Source organism: Mercenaria mercenaria, chromosome 1 (genome assembly GCF_021730395.1).
Source record: "Mercenaria mercenaria strain notata chromosome 1, MADL_Memer_1, whole genome shotgun sequence".
In the NCBI taxonomy this organism is placed as follows: Eukaryota; Metazoa; Mollusca; class Bivalvia; order Venerida; family Veneridae; genus Mercenaria; species Mercenaria mercenaria.
In genome coordinates, this window is record NC_069361.1 from 63,137,265 (window position 1) to 63,155,231 (window position 17,967).

Here is a 17,967-nt window from a genome sequence, read left to right on the forward strand (position 1 = left end):
CAGCCAGCGGTTCATCAGAAGAAGTCATTTAAAGATACTTTTTCTATACTTAACTCTAGCAGCCCTGTAAAGGGGCCAAACATCACCACTGAATAAAATTGGGAGAATACCTTATAATGATGTTAAAAACCATCAAGCTGTTAATAAGAAGAAGGCACTTGAAGGTATTCTATTTTTAGCTTCCATTTGAATAAATTTGGCGTAAGACCTTATAATAATCAAACAGACCATGTTTGATGGACATCTATCAAGTGGTTCATGAGAAGAAGTTATTTAAAGGTATTTCTACTTTCATCTCTAGCAGCTAAGTGCCCCTCAATCGAACTAAGTTGGTAAGGACCTTATATATTTAATATATTGATGCTACAAATCAAATTTGATGAAGATCCATCAAGTGGTTCAAGAGAAGAAGTCAATCAATGGCATTTCTATTTTTATTCATTTTTACAAATTTGTATGGGTGATTCCCTTAAAGTTGTAGTGTGTGACTAAACATGATCAATTTCTCAATAACACATTTGCCTCTGGGCATGATCAAAACAGGAAATTATCGGCTGGTAATGTTTACAGGTGATAAGATTTGTACGTTACAATTTGTATATAATTTTAAACTTTATAAACGGCTGCTAAGATATTTTAGCAAAATGATGAGCCAGGCTGACAGTCAGGCGATAACCCTGCATAGTTGGGACGTCTACAGAAATATTGGAAATCTACAAAGAAGGTATATAGGACATCCACCCTGTGGATTCCATGGGAATACAGGAAATCTATCAAACATGATACATAGTTGCAACATCTACAGGAATACAGAATCCATCAAACATGATACATAGTTAGGGCATCCACAGGAAATCTATCAAGTAAAATACAGAGTAAAGGACATCTACAGGAATACAGGAAATCTATCAAACAAGATAGTTGGGAAATCCACAGGAATACAGGAAATCTATCAAACATGATACATAGTTGGGACATCCATGGGAATACAGGAAATCTATCAAACAAGACACATAGTTAAGTCATCCACAGGAATACAGGAAATCTATCAAAAAACAAGATACATAGTTTGGACATCTACAGGAATACAGGAAATCTATCAAACAAGATACATAGTTAGGACATCCATGGGAATACAGGAAATCTATCAAACAAGACACATAGTTAAGTCATCCACAGGAATACAGGAAATCTATCAAACAAGATACATAGTTTGGACATCTACAGGAATACAGGAAATCTATCAAACATGATACATAGTTAGGACATCCATGGGAATACAGGAAATCTATCAAACAAGATACATAGTTAAGTCATCCACAGGAATACAGGAAATCTATCAAAAAACAAGATACATAGTTTGGACATCTACAGGAATACAGGAAATCTATCAAACAAGATACATAGTTAGGACATCCATGGGAATACAGGAAATCTATCAAACAAGATACATAGTTAAGTCATCCACAGGAATACAGGAAATCTATCAAAAAACAAGATACATAGTTTGGACATCTACAGGAATACAGGAAATCTATCAAACAAGATACATAGTTAGGACATCCATGGGAATACAGGAAATCTATCAAACAAGATACATAGTTAAGTCATCCACAGGAATACAGGAAATCTATCAAAAAACAAGATACATAGTTTGGACATCTACAGGAATACAGGAAATCTATCAAACAAGATACATAGTTAGGACATCCATGAGAATACAGGAAATCTATCCAACAAGATACAAAGTTAGAACATATATGGGAATACTGGAAATTTATCAAACATGATACATAGTTAGGACATCCATGGGAATACAGGAAATCCATCAAACATGATACATGTATAGTTAAAACTGTAGGAAATTCACAGAAATAAAGACAAGAGCTATCTGTGTAAGACAGCGCACTCCACTATTCGGCAATTTGACAGTAAAATGAATATATGTCTCAATAAGAGACCTCTACTTTAAAAGGAAGATACACCAATGGGCATAATTCTGTAAAAAACACAAATTAGAGTTATTGGGATTGTAACCAAACATGCAGATGATGATGGTAAAGATATATTTTGAGTTTCAAGTCATTATCTTATATAGTACCAAAGTTATGTCCAGAAAACTAAGTTTGTTAAAAAAATTAAGTATAAAAGGGGCATAATTTGGTCAAAAATACAAATCAGAGTTATGGGGATTGTTACCACACATGCAGGTGATGATGATAAAGATACATTTTATGTTTCAAGTCTTTATCTTATGTCGCATTAAAGTTATATCCAGAAAGCGAAGATTGCAAAAAAACTTTAAGTACAAAAGGGGCATAATTCTGTCAAAAATACAATTAGAGTTATGGGGTTCGTAACCACACATGCAGATGAGGATTATAAAGAAATATTTCTAATTTCAAGTCACTATCTTTTAAAGTACCAAAGAAATGTCTACAAACAAAGCTTTCGAAAAAGTTTAACATGAAAATAATTAAGTATAACACCTTGGTGACTTTGACCTTGGGTATAATGGGCCCAGCCCCTGTACATACTTTGTTTGTATGCCGGACAATATTTATGTGAAGTTACAGTAAGATATAAGCAACAGTAACAAAGCTATGACAGAAAAACAAAGGTTGCCGAAAAAACCAAGAAAGGTCACGCCGACGCTGGGGCGAGCAGAATAGCCCCCTATTCTCCGAATAGTGGAGCTAAAAATCTATCAAACAAGATACATAGATCGGAGAACCATGGGAATATATGAAATTTACCAAACACGATTCATGTATAGTTAAAAATCTAGGAAATCCACAGAAATAAAGAAAATCTATCAAACAAGACACAGTTAGGAGATCCATGGGAATACATGAAATCTATCAAACATGATACACAGTTAGGACATCCACGGGAATACAGGAAATCTATCAAACAAGATCAAGATACATAGTAGGACACCCACGGGAATACAGGAAATCTATCAAACATGAAGCATACCAGTAGTTACAACATCCATAGGAATACAGGATATCTAAGTAAGACGTCCACAGGTTACAGAAAAACTATCAAACAAGAAATAAAGTTAAGACGTCCACAGCAATACAGGAAAGCTATCAAAAGAGAAAGATAGTTTAGAACAAACATAGTTAGGCCATCCACAGGAATGTAGGAAATCTATCAATGTAACAGGATTGTAGGAATTGTTGTAACAAAATATCTAATAACACTTGGCTGTCACTTGTACATGGCAAGCAAATAAAATTTATTTACCTTTCTCCGACTGACATCTCTGATCCATTCTTTCACAAGCATGTTTACTTTATTGAGAACTTCCATTCTGAAAAATGTTTTTTTTTCTCATTCAGATAAACTTTAATATTAAGTCATGACAGTACATAATCAACATGTCAATCAATAATTATTTCAACAATATTCTGCTTGAACAAGCTTTAAAAAATAAACTTTGTAGAGTGCAAATACGAAGTATTTTCAACTTTTAACTGCTGCAAAATCAGTAAAACTCATTAGGATGGTAAATATATGCAGTATACTATAATTTATTAATGATAGAGTACCTATGCGCTAATTCCTCTTCGCTCTCAAATACCCCAAAAGGCCTCATTGTTTCCTCAAGTTTTGCTGAGAGTTTCAGATCAACAGGTTTTGGACCTTCCAGGCTTATTGGTGAAGTAATACCTGGGTACTTCTGTGAAGCACTGTCAAGTGCCATCTGAAAATGTAAATCAAAATAATAGACCTTGGCATGAATAAGTACCTCAACAATGCTCCAGATAACTTACTGACTATGCAAGGTTGGCAAAAAAAGCAAGAAATACTCATAAAAGACAGGACGGTGGGAAATACTGGGAATTCCCGGGAAATACTGCCTTTAACTCTATAAAAATATCAAAACGAGGCTAATTTCTATTCATAAGCGACTTCCGAAGGGGGAGATTTTTTTTAATTTCGGAAAATTATCGCATTAAAAAAATATTATTGAAATTAAGCCTTTTTTGCTGACGACTTATTTGCCGATTGACAGGACCTCTCAGGACCTTTTTTTATCGAATTTAATCATTAAAGAAAGACTTGATAACATAAAAATATACGTTTAACTTGCGCTTTCTTGTGTCAACGTTTCCAAATACCCCCCCCCCCCTCGGGAGTTCCAGCAGGTGAGCTCTAGTTATAAACTTCTAAATTACTTCCCTTGATAAATACTTCTCAATTTTCTGAATAAGATTTGTCCTACTTTTGACAAATGAAATGCTGACAGTCACCAGGTTTAACTCATTATAACTTTTCACCATTGTTTCTCTTAAAAATAGATCATTCTAACAATATATAGCATGTACCATTCACTTAAAAGAAATGAAATCATTTGTTATCCCTAACTATGGGGATCTGATAAGCAGGGATGAATTTCAGAAAGGCAGTAGCTAGGTAGCCAGCTCTATATATATACAATGTGAGTCAAGGCAGCTGGCTTTAATAAAGTGTATTATAAAGGATCATTATATTTTATTACATTTATTACATTATATTACATTTCTTGTGATTTATTATTTATTATCTGTGTTTAACCTGTGTATTTCGCCTTATTTACGCACTCATATTATATCGGCCGATATTTTGTTATGTTAAAACGTACTCGATACATATTTGAGATTCCGTGATTTATTCCTAAAACAAAACAAAACAAACAGTTAAAATAAGAGCTGTCACTAATGGTGACAAATGCCTCCGCAGCACCTTGACCTTTGACCCGATGACCTTTGACCTGGTGACCCCAAAGTCAGTAGGGGTCATGTACTCAATAAGTACTATCAGCATGTGAAGTTTGAAGGTCCTGGGTGCAGTGGTTCGCGAGTAAAGTGCCTTCATGCAAAAAGTTAACGTTGGAAGTTAACGTTGTGACAAACTTACGGACGGACAGCGTATACTAAATAAGAAAGATAATTACATATCAAAGACCTAATTCTAAAGGATCGCCGACAATTGACATCATCTATCAAAAATATTTTTCAATATATAACAAACTACAACAAGAGCTGTCAGCTGACAGCGCGCTCGACTATTCTCAGTGCTTGATAGTATAAAATAAGCTATGAGTAAAACTTTAACATTACAATAAGCATATTTTAAGTCGAAAAGGGGCCATAATTCAGTCAAAATACTTGATAGAGTTGTCTGCTCCTGTTTACAGACTGGTTTCATGATGGTAAACAAGTATGCAAAATATGCAAGCAATACCTCAATGGACTTTGAAAATATTTGGGGTGGTACGCAAACTTTAACATTTATTCCAACTCGAAAAGGGGCTATAATCTAGTCAAAATGCTTGATAGAGTTGCCTCCTCCTTTTTACAGACTTGGGTCATGATGGTAAACAAGTATGCAGAATATGAAAGCAATATCTCAATGGACTTTGCAAATATTTGGGGTGGTATGCAAACTTTAAACATTTATTCTAAGTCGAAAAGGGGCCATAATTCAGTCAAAATGCTTGATAGAGTTGCCTCCTCCTTTTTACAGACTGGGGTCATGAAAGTTAACAAGTATGCAAAATATCAAAGCAATATGTCAATGGACTTTGAAAATATTTGGGGTGGTACGCAAACTTTAACATTTATTCTAAGTCGAAAAGGGGCCATAATTCAGTCAAAAAGCTTGATAGAGTTGCCTCCTCCTTTTTACAGACTGGGGTCATGATGGTAAACAAGTATGCAAAATATGAAAGCAATATCTCAATGGACTTTGAAAATATTTTGGGTGGATAAGCAAACTTTAACATTGATACTAAGTCGAAAAGGGGCCATAATTCAGTCAAAATGCTTGACAGAGTTGCCTCCTCCTTTTTACAGAATGGAGTCATGATGGTAAACAAGTATGCAAAATATCAAAGCAATATCTCAATGGACTTTGAAAATATTTGGGGTGGTACGCAAACTTTAACATTTGTGTGACGCTCACGCCGACGCTGGGACGAGTAGGATAGCTCCACTATTCTTCGAATAGTCGAGCTAAAAACATTAAAAACTTTATTTTAAGAATTTATAAACATGCCGATGAAGATCCACTCTGATCATTTGCTGATAACAAAATCACAAAGGAAGTGTCTAGGGGTACGGATCCGTACCTCTAGAATCTGATTCTAGAGGTACGGATCCATACCTCTAGACAAGCCTGTTAGGGGTTTTCTAGGGGTACGGACCTCCGATTTTCTAGAGATTAAGGGTCATTTACATTTCAAATTTTGTTGAAAATGAAATAACAAATAAGAATTCATCAGAATTCACCTTAAACTTGGATCTAAATGGTTTACAGATAACAACGTTCACCCGCTTTGTTACATTTTCTTTGGAAACGTGAATAACCGAGGAACACCAAATAAATCATGAGGATTCGAACTGGCAGAAAAAAAAGATTAAACCAAAAAAAAAAGTTAAATATCTTTGGAAAAAAACTATTTATAATGAAAATTAACCCTTAGGGTATTTATGTTTTCCACACATTTAGCCGTTACGAGATAAAAGGGACGTTTTCACAAACAGTTTGAGGGCGTTCGGTTGACCCGAGGTCCCGGGTTTTGACCCGCAAAAAATCAAGAAAAACTCGTATTTGACCCACACAGAATATGCCCCGTGTGTTGGCTTGACTCGCGGAAATTTACTTTGATGCGTCTCGAGTCTGAAAGTTCTGCCCCTTGTCAATCAAAATCCCACTGCACAAGCGGAAGTAGTCACGCCACACATGGTCTTCTCGCGGTGTGTATTTAGTACAATAATGCCATGTCATTATCGCAGGTGTCTATTGATCGATGTGTAAAAGTTAATTGATAAACAATGAGCCTTAAATTATCGTGTTTGTACCACTTGTTAATTATTTTGTGTGCTTGATACAATTACATGAGCCGGTCGGCCGTTACGGTCTATGCAGGGTTTCAGAAATCCCATGTCCGGAGCCCGAGGGCTACCAGAAAATTCTGTTGGGCTACTAAATTTTTTCAGAGCGTGCCCGCCGGACTACCTTGAAACTCCGTATCGAGTAGCCCGGAAATCAATAATTTAGTCTTCAAATATAATTTTGATAGTTGTCTATAATCCCCTTGTTTATCAAGAGATACATGCCCGAGGCTTTAATTATCTTACCACCTACTGTCACAATCGGCAAACAATTAACCGTTTAATCGTACCCGCAGGCAAATGTTTACAAAAACACGTGCACGAGTGATTTTTGACTGATCCAATAACATCAAACTCGCTGATTGGTATTGTTTAAAAGAATATGCAAACCAGTCTTAAAATTGCGTCATTTTAGCGCCACCTGCCAAGGTGTACTTTCGGTTTCGCTGACCTCAATATTTATCAAGCGATCAGAAAGAACAGATATTTGATTTTGAGGCAGTTTAGTGCTTACACTGATTGTTTAAGCTTTTCAGTTTAAATACTTGCCTAACATGCAAAAAAAAAAATCGACCATGATTTAGCAAAATATCAGAAAGTATACAGAATTTTGGACAAACATAAATTCGGATAAGTGAATACACAGTGCCAAGAAACTGAGAGACGTTATATACGCGGTTCTAGTCCGTTGATTAAACCAGATAGATGTTTAGAACCAGACAGAATCAGCTTTGAATAATTTTGAGATAAATTACATTTCATACAGCTCTAAGTTAGTACATTCTAAGGAATTTGCAAGTTTATAAAAATTGATTTGCATACCTTTTTTTATTGCCATGATGCAATAACTATCAGGAGTACTCCTGATAATATTTCTCAGTTTAAAAACATGTAGTTCTGCCTTTTAAAATGAGAAAAAAGGAGTAATGATAATTGCTATTTAAGAGAACAAATTTATAACAATCTGCGTACGGCTAAAATTATGAAACCTCTAATAATTTCATCATACCATCCACTGTAGTATAGAAGCACACAGTAAATAAACCGAAATGGCCATTGCCAAATAAACTTAAATGTTTGGGCTACCAGATAAAAATTTTGGTAGCCCAGTGGGCTACCAATAAATTTGGAGATTTCTGAAACCCTGGGTCTATGTCAAATTTATTATCATTGCTGAGCCTTTGTTTGGGCCTAAACAAATTACATACTTAATTAAAAGCGGAAATTATAAGTGGTATGGTGAAAAAAATGGAATTTAAAATGGGTGTTTTATCAAGAATTTTAAATGTTTACTTACGTTTTCCATATTTGTCACTCGTTTTCGCGACCGCCATTTTCGGACATTTTTATCATTTCTTACAAGATTTTTCTAGTACAGTCTAAATAAAAAGCCAATAAAAAGTCTGCATTTAAGAAAAATATGATCACTATTGCAAAAACAGCTCTTATTTTGAAGAATCTGCGGAGAATAAAATCATGCAAAGGCACCAAACCCCACCCACTTATGGCAATGTGCAAAATAAGACAACTAAAATATAAATTGCTAAAAAAATCTGTACTTACTAATGTACTTGTTTAGGAGTTTTATTAGTAACAGTATAGCTTGACCCCTGAAAAACTGTTCTCGACTCGTGAAAATCTGATTTTGACTCTTGAAAATTTAGGCTGAAGAGTCAATGACTCTTGAGTTTCAGAACCTACCGAATGCCCCGAGTTTCTTTTATGTAATGTTGGTTAATTGATTATTAAACAATCAGTTCCGTGCTGATTATCACTATATCTTGTAAAATAACAAAATAAATAGGTGCATATTATTATGCTTAATTTTTTTTTCTGCAGAATTTCAAATACAATTCATTTAAGAGTTACAAGCACTCATTTATCTGTTACCAACAGTTTATTTTACAACAAACTTATCGGCACGGAACAGTGTATTCATTTGCAGTTCTTCGGTTATTTAGGTTTTGAAAGAGAAGGTAAACAATCGGGTGAACGCTGGTATCTGTAAACCATTTAGATCCAAGTTTTAAGTGAACACTAGATAAGTCTTATCTTTTATTTCATTTTCAACAAAATTTAAGATAGATATAACCCTACATAATATTATGTAGAAAAAGGAGGTCCTTACCCCTAGAAAACCCCTAACAGGCTTGTCTAGAGGTACGGATCCGTACCTCTAGAATCAGATTCTAGAGGTACGGATCCGTATCCCTAGACACTTCCATCACAACAAATGTAATTTATTTAATTGATATAATGATCCTTTATAATACAGTCTGTCAAACCTTGACCTTTATGTTCATACATGATATGTATTTTATATATAGAGCCGGCTAGTCTAGGTAGCCACTGCCTTTCAGAAAAGCTCAACTATACATATGCAGTATGTTTAGCCGTACGGATAACAATCTATCTATCTTCCGTTTAGGTCGAACCCCTCACGAGCACGTAGACCTTGTAGGCATGGCAGGATCTAGTTCAATAACATTAAACTTGCACAGGGCGCCTTTTAATATTTGGACGTTCAACATGTCCCTGTGTCAAGTTTAATCGAATGTCAGCCATTTGCATAGCACAGGTTACGACTTTATTTTATTGAAGTGTAATGTAGGAAAACTCCCAAACACGTGAAACATTGGTTTACGTAACTAAAACTGCACCACCAATCACTTCCCCTGACGCATTTCACACACTCTTCTAGCGTATTTTATTGAAATATCATGAACAATACAACACCGAATAAATATGTAGAATCAATTATACATGCTTAGACGAAAACAAAGACGTTTAGCCTACGACACTTGTAAACAAGAGGACCATGATGGTCCTGAATCGCTCACCTATCCCCACATGACCCAGTGTTGAACTGAGTATGACGTCGTTATTTCTATTATTTGACATAGTGACCTAGTTTTTGAGCACATGTGACCTAGGTATCATCAAGATAAAAAATTCTGACCAATTTTCATGAAGATCCATTGAAAAATATGACCTCTAGAGAGGTCACAAGGTTTTTCTATTATTTGACCTAATGACCTAGTTTTTGAAGGCACGTGACGCACTTTTGAACTTGACCTAGATATCATCAAGTGAACATTCTCACCAATTTCCATGAAGATCTCATGAAAAATATGGCCTCTAGAGAGGTCACAAGGTTTTTCTATTTTTCAACCTACTGACCTAGTTTTTGATTGCACACGACCCAGTTATGAACCTGACCTAGATATCATCAAGCTGAACACTCTCACCAACTTTCATACAGATTCCATGGAAAATATGGCCTCTAGTTAGGTCACAAGGTTTTTCTATTATTTGACCTACTGACCTAGTTTTTGATGGCATGTGACCCACTTTCGAACTTGACTTAGATATCATCAAGGTGAACATTCTGAAAAATTTTCATGAAGATTTCATGAAATATATGGCCTCTAGAGAGGTCACAAGGTTTTTCTATTTTTAGATCTACCGACCTAGTTATTGACCGCACGTGACCCAGTTTTGAACTTGACTTAGATATCATCAAGGTGAACATTCTGACTAATTTTCATAAAGATCACATGAAAAATATGGCCTCTAGAGAGGTCACAAAGTTTTTCTATTTTCAGACCTACTGACCTAGTTTTTGACCCCACGTGACCCAGTTTCAAATTTGACCTAGATATCATCAAGGTGAACATTCTGACCAATTTTCATGAAGATCCATTGAGAAATATGGCCTCTAGAGAGGTCACAAGGTTTTTCTATTTTAAGACCTACTGACCTAGTTTTTGACCCCACGCGACCCAGTTTCAAACTTGACCTAGATATCATTAAGGTGAACATTCTGACCAATTTTCATGAAGATCCATTGAGAAATATGGCCTCTAGAGAGGTCACAAGGTTTTTCTATTTTTAGACCTACTGACCTAGTTTTTGACCCCACGTGACCCAGTTTCGAACTTGACCAAGATATCATCAAGGTGAACATTCTGACCAATTTTCATGAAGATCTCAAGAAAAATATGGCCTCTAGAGAGGTCACAAGGTTTTTCTATTTTTAGACCTACTGACCTAGTTTTTGACCGCACGTGACCCAGTTTCGAACTTGACCTAGATATCATCAAGATGAACATTCTGACCAACTTTCATAAAGATCCCATGAAAAATGTGACCTCTAGAGTGGTCACAAGCAAAAGTTTACACACGCACGGACGGACGCACGCACGACGGACGCCACGCGATCACAAAAGCTCACCTTGTGAGCTAAAAATCTGTGGCCATTATTCAAAGCATGGGTACCGCCGAACGCATGTGGACTAGCCCTTTAAACTGCTTTCATATGACTTTACAACTAATTTAAGTAACTTTTAATAAAATTACAACCAATAAATGCTGATTACACCCATCGATTATAAACATATGCATACTACATAGACAATACGTTAGTAACGGGCCGCAATTTTTTTCAAATCCGACCGTAAGAATATTTTTTCATCTAAAATTATTCTTTATAATAAAGAAGATTTGACAGTTTCGTGTTGTGTTGCGAAAGTGAATGGATGTAAATTTGATTTTCAAAGTGCAGACTGATCTTCAATATCTTCAGTAAGACAGTATGCTCAATGGATGTGTAAATTCGGTTTTTGTGTCCGTTGTTGGTATTTAGCTATCGCTTTTAAGTCACTTCTACCATGAACTTGTAAAACCTTCCGCAAGGACTTTTGCGGAAAGCTCTAACGGGAAATTCATACTTTCGATAAAACGTCGGACTATATGAAATATCAAAATCGTAAAATATTGAAGTCCGACGTAACAAAAAATAAGGGTCCATGCCGTAACAGGCCCTACACCGTAATGGATACAGATAATCGGCACAACATCCATGCAGATAAAGAAAAGGCCAGACCAGTGTTGCCATAATTTCATACCACCATGTATGTAACAAATGATATCTAGCTAGTAAGTATGCATCATATTGGTTTGTGTTAAATGCTTATGTTTACTGTACTACGAGGATAAACTAGTTCAATTTTTTATGCTTGTGGGTGGGGAGTGCTAAGAAATACATATTTTTTCAACAGTTGCGAAGATTTTCTATTAAAATTCTAAAACAATAACTACCTTGAACGAATTAATGATATCAAGATTTCAACCTCGTATGAGGAAATCAATGTGACTGCTACCAATATTTTCTAACCAACATTTTATGAACAATGAAATTTTTATTTCGTTGTGTTCAATTCCTCAATGGCGGAAAACTTAAAACATATCCGAATGATCATCTTCTTTTTCTTTTTTTTAAATAATTGTATTAATTCTTGTAAATATTTATCTTGATATTATATTTAAATAATTTTCAGATTAAATGATAAACATTTTTTAAATTAAATAATTAGTTTGGAAAAAGATCTAAAATTCAGACGGTGTTACACATGTCCTCATTTAGACTGGTGCCCGTGTTTACTCTCTACGTTCATGTTTGGAGAGAATGATTCTTGATATACAGTCGGGTACCAGGCTAACTTTGGGTTTGTTGACTGCAGTCCAGTCCATTAATTCAGAGGCCACAATGAAGTATCCAAAATTTGTAAACAAATTAAGATTTAAAGTGAATTCAGCATTGTCATCGTTTAATGACATAGTTCAACAAATAATAATTATAGTTGCAACAGTCAGTGTTTTATTTTGGTTCTCAGTCTTTTTATACGGGAGTTATTACTACTATTACGTGCCTGTTGTAGCCCAAGAAAGACCAGTCTACTTTCACTTTAGGTAAAACTGCAAGAAAATGTCTTATACTTTGAAGATCTTATATGCTAATGAAAAGATATGTTACTTTTTCACATACTTTAAATACCAGCTGCAAAAAAATACTGAGCTGTTCACTGAAATGCTGCAATGTCCCCCCATTGTTGCAACTGTGCAATGTTCTAAAAAAAATTACACTGCCGGATTAGACCCAGTGGGGACTATAATATTTCAAAGAAGTATAAAATACACAGAATGGCAACTGGCTGTAATCTCGCGTGAGCTCGTGTCAGAGCGTGATTCGGCGTTATCTTACTAAAAACAAACATCGGCGAGCATGGAGTTACAATTTGTACCTTTAAAACTACATTTAAAATACATGTTAGCTTCTAAAACAAAATTAGTTTAATGAGAAATGGTCTTAAGACACGAAGTACAGGGTTTTTTTTGCCATCGAAAGAAGCGTGGTCATACGGTGATAATTATTTTACCGATGAATAATTGCTTTCGCATACAAAATGGCGCGTGGAGAAAGCGCCACTTCCGGTAACGAGATCTCGTTTTTTTGTCACGGGAGGTTGGCGAGATTTGCTCTATATGCCTTTCAAGTTGCCAATCTATTTATTTTTATAGCTCTTTGAATATTTGTAAGGAATCAATTGTCACCTTCTTAGTGACAAGTGGTTACACACTCGCATTCATTCTTAGTGACAGTTAGTTACACACTCGCATTTATATCGGGTAGAGTTGATGCCTAAGTTATTTCAAAATTTTTCTTTAATCAGTTTTTAGCTCCATGACTATTTGGAGAATAGGGGGGCTATTCTACAGGCTTGTAACATTGGCTTTCGACATAAAAACTAATATTACTTGAAAAATAATGAAGATAATTCTTTCAAATTTGGTCCATTTATTAAGCATGACATATGATGCATGTTAAGGAAGAAATAACTTTGTTGCCTTCAGTTTTGTTAGAATTACTTCCCTTTTTCAGATTTTTATGATGCATAATTTTTGAAGCCCCGAAAAAATTAGTTTTTAATGTAATGTTTAAACGGAAAAGGGTTTAATGGCTTTCTATTGCTCCAAACTTGTGCGCCAACACCTTTAGGGTGAATAATTTGTTTCTAGTGCAGATGTATGAACACTTTTTTTACAACTAACATTTTTTTACAATGTAAGTGAAAGCACAATAAAATGTATACATTCATGTAATAGCGCAATAATTTAGAGCATAAGAAAGCCATTGAACCCTTTTTTGTTTTAAACTTAGCATTAGAACATATGTTTTTGGACTTCAAAAATTATACATCATAAAAATCTGAAAAGGGGAATAATTCTACCAAAACTGAAGGCAACCAAGTTATTTTTATTTTAATTTGTATCATATGTAATGCTTAAAAAATGGACCAAGTTTGAAAGAATATCCTCTTTATTTTTCAAGAAATATTAGTTTTATTGTCGAAAGCTCGATCGGGCAATGTTACCAGCCTGTTCTACTCACCCTGGTATCGGCGTCGGTGTGACCTTTCTTGGTCAAAGTTTTTCGGCAACCTTTGTTTTTCTGTCATATCTTTGTTACTATTGCTTATGTGTTACTGTAACTTCACATAAACATTGTCCAGTATACAAAGAAATTATGTGTAGGGGCTGAGCCCATTATACCCAAGGTCAAGGTCACCAAGGTGTTATACTTAGGTTATTTTTAAGGTTAAAGTTTTTCGGCAACCTTTGTTTTTCTGTCATAGCTTTGTTACTATTGCTTATATCTTACTGTAAGTTAAACTAAATATTGTCCAGCATACAAACAAGTATGTACAGGGCCTGGCCCATTATCCCCCAAAGGGTAAAGGGTCACCAAGGTGTTATACTTAGGTTATTTTTAAGGTTAAAATTTTTCGCAACCATTGTTTTTTCTGTCATATCTATTGCTATATCTTACTTTAAGTTCCCCATAAACATGGTCCACATACAAACAAAGAATGTGCAGGTTTTGGGCCCATTAACCCAAAGGGTCAAGGTCACAAAATTGTTATACTTAAAATTTAAATTTTCCCATTAAATTTTTTTTTCGAAAGCTTTGTTTATAGACATATCTTGATATTTTTAAAAGATAATGATTTGAAATTAAAAAATATTCTTTAAATCATCATCTGCATGTGTGGTTACAAACCCCATAACTCTAATTGTATTTTTTGACAAATTATGCCCCTTTGTATTTTAAAGTTTTTTGGCAATCTTCGCTTTCTGGATATAATTAATGCAATATAAGATAAAGACTTGAAACTTAAAATGTATCTTATAATCATCATCTGCATTGTAGTAACAATCCCCATAACCTTATTTGTTTTTTTTGACCAAATTATGCCCCTTTCAATATTTAAAATTTTTTTAACAAACTTCATTTTCTGACATAAACTTGATACAAATATAAATAAACTTGAAACTAAAAATAAATCTTTACCATCATCATCTGCATGTTTTGGTAAAAATCCCAATAACTCTGATTTTTTTTTTCTTGACAGAATTATGCCCCTTGGTGTATCTTCCTTTAAAAGTAGAGGTCTCTTATTGAGACATCTATTCATTTTACTGTCAAATCCCCGAATAGTGGAGCTCGCTGTCTTACAGACAGCTCTTGTATATACTCCTGGTTAGCCCCCGGGGTGTAAACAAGGAGTATATACAAGGCAATGATGGTGGATATGCAGCTTTCTTCAGGTCCATTCTTATAGACAAGTATTCGTAGTGTCTTGAATCACCTTTATATATAGTCTGGGGGCTAAACCAGAAGTTAGGCAAAATAATTTGAGGTCAGAACTGATTCTGAGATATTTTCGTGGTAGGGCAGTATCCCTCTCTTTACATCAAAACCAAGAAAGACCTTTTCTGCAGTGAAAATACAGTTAGGTCAAAAGACGATCTGGCAATATAGTTAAAAGATGAAATCGTGAAACAAAATAAAACTGAATCATTTTATGGTTTAAACATAACAGTAAAACACATTAATAAAGCATAAACACTATGTTTCATTTTGGCTACCTCGCTGTATTTTCATGTCTGTCATTACACTCAGTACAGCTGACAGTGTGGTTAGTCGTTATCGATCAAGAGACAAGAAGCGGAGCCATGTAAAATATGTGCTTTGTTTAAAACAGTGGCAAACTCGTGTTTTGCTGTTTATTCACATTTATAAACATCAATTGAATAGAAAGAAAAAATGGATATTCTTTCCAGGTATCTTAAAATTTCACTAATGTTTTTGTTTTTTAATAGTTAAATGCGATTTAAATATCGCCGCGTAGAATCACCACAGAAAAGGCCCTTCTTATGTTGTACGTGGAGGAGAGATATTGACCTATGCAAAAATTGTTACAATATCGCAACTTGCATACAATTAGTTGGACTAAACCAGGAGTATGCTGTTTTCATATTCTCAGGGGCTTAAAGGATCGTTTTATTCTTATTCCTAATTTCATAAACAGTATTTTCAGGGCTCTCGCGAGTGGGCGACTTGAGCGAAATAGTTGCACTGGAACTTCAAAATTCGTTTAAATATAACCTCAAAGCGAAATCACAGTCACCTGATTTTCTTTGATCCGCACTCGCTAATTACCACTACCTGGACTGTGGACAATTTCCAGGTGTCAGAATGTTGAACACACACACACACACACACACACACGCCTACTTCAGTTCAGATACTTGCGAGATTTTCGCGAGAAGTGTAAAAAGCGAATAAAATTATCAGATACACCAGAGATGATTGTGTTTGGCAAATTAGCGCAACGGATCTTGATCTTTATGAAATTGGTCAGAATGATTCCCTTTTGATGAATTAGGTCGGGTTTGAATAGGGGGTCATCTGGAGTCAAAAACTAGGCCACTAGGTCAAAACAAAAAAAAACCCTTTGTATATGCATAAAGGCTGTTTTTTTTCAATGATCTTCATGAAATTTGGGACTAAAAATAATTGCCTTGATGAAATCTAGGTCAATTTCGATTATGGGTCATCTGGGATTAAAAACTAGGTCACTGGGTCATATCAAAGAAAAACCTTGTGTTTGCAATAGGGACTGCATTTTAAATCGGATCTTCATGAAATTTAATCAGAATGTTTGTTTGGATGAAATTTAGGTCAAGTTTGAATATGGGTTATCTAGTGTCAAAAACTAGGTCACTAGGTCAAATCAAAGAAAAACATTGTGTACACAATAGAGGCTTCATTTTACTCTGGATATTCATAAAAATTTAGTCAGAATAATTGCCTTGATGATATCTAAGTCAAGTTTGAATATGGGTCATCTTGGATCAAAAACTAGGTCACTAGGTGAAATCAAAGAATAACCTTGTGTATGCGATAGAGGCTGTATTTTTCTACGGATCTTCATGAAATTTGGTCAGAATGATTGCCTTGATCAAATCTAGGTAAAGTTCGAATATAGGTCATCTGGAGTCAAAAACTAGGTCACTAGGTCAAATAAAAAAAAATCCTTTTGTATGCAATAGGGACTGCATTTTACACCGGATCTTCTTAAAATTAAGTCAGACTGGTTGCCTTGATAAAATCTAGATTATGTTCAAATATGGGTAATCTTGGTTTAAGAACTAGGTCTCGAGGTCAAATCAAAGAACAAGAGGACCATGATGGTCCTGAATCGCTCACCTGTCCCCACATGACCCTGTTTTGAACTGAGTATAACGTCATTTTTTCTATTAAATTTGACATAGTGCCCCTAGTTTTTGAGCTCATGTGACCCAGTTTATGAACTTGACCTAGATAACACAAGATAAAAATTCTGACCAATTTCATGAAGATCCATTGACAAAATATGGCCCCCTAGAGAGTCCAAAAGGTTTTTTCAATTATTTGACCTAATGACCTAATTTTTGAAGGCAGTGCCCCAGTTTTCGAACTTGCCCCTAGATACCATCAAGATAAAACATTCTGACCAATTTTTCATGAAGACCCCAATGAAAAATAAGGCTTTTGAGAGGTCACAAGGGTTTTTCTATTTTTAGACCTCTGACCTAGTTTTTGATGGCATGTGAACCAGTTTCGACCTCTCTAAAGGCCAAATATTTTTCAGGGGAAATCTGTATGAAAGTTGGTCGAATGTTCCATCTGATGAATCGAGGTCCAAGTTCGAAACTGGTCACATGCAGTCACAAAAAAGTCAGTAGGTCTTGAAATAGAAAAACCTTGTGACCTCTCTAGAGGCCATACCCTTGAATGGATCCATGAAAATTGGTCAGAAAGTTCACCTTGAGATATCTAGATCAAGTTCGAAAGTGGTCACGTCCTTCAAAAACTAGGTCAAAAGTCAAATAATAGAAAAACCTTGTGACCTCT

At 35.1% G+C, this 17,967-nt stretch overlaps 2 protein-coding genes across 5 annotated transcripts in view; one reads left to right on the forward strand and one right to left on the reverse strand.

The window, feature by feature from the left end:
• LOC123536073 (poly(A) polymerase type 3-like) overlaps positions 1 to 12,194 on the reverse strand; it is a 45,313-nt gene extending 33,119 nt beyond the window's left edge. For 2 of the 3 annotated variants that reach the window (XM_053549227.1, XM_045318886.2), the window contains exons 1-3: positions 11,988 to 12,193; positions 3,558 to 3,712; positions 3,253 to 3,319 (exon numbers count right to left, since the gene is read on the reverse strand). In XM_053549227.1, coding sequence (XP_053405202.1) covers positions 3,253 to 3,319; positions 3,558 to 3,712 — 222 coding nt within the window. In that variant the 5' untranslated portion in view covers positions 11,988 to 12,193. Of the gene's footprint in view, positions 1 to 3,252; positions 3,320 to 3,557; positions 3,713 to 11,987 lie in introns of all 3 variants that reach the window. The other variant, XM_045318876.2, reaches the window with a different exon arrangement.
• A 201-nt stretch (positions 12,195 to 12,395) lies between these two features.
• LOC123536057 (seipin-like) overlaps positions 12,396 to 17,967 on the forward strand; it is a 34,955-nt gene continuing 29,383 nt past the window's right edge. For both annotated transcript variants that reach the window (XM_045318848.2, XM_045318856.2), the window contains exon 1: positions 12,396 to 12,638. In XM_045318848.2, the coding sequence (XP_045174783.2) occupies positions 12,436 to 12,638 (203 nt within the window). In that variant the 5' untranslated portion in view covers positions 12,396 to 12,435. The remainder of the gene's footprint in view (positions 12,639 to 17,967) is intronic.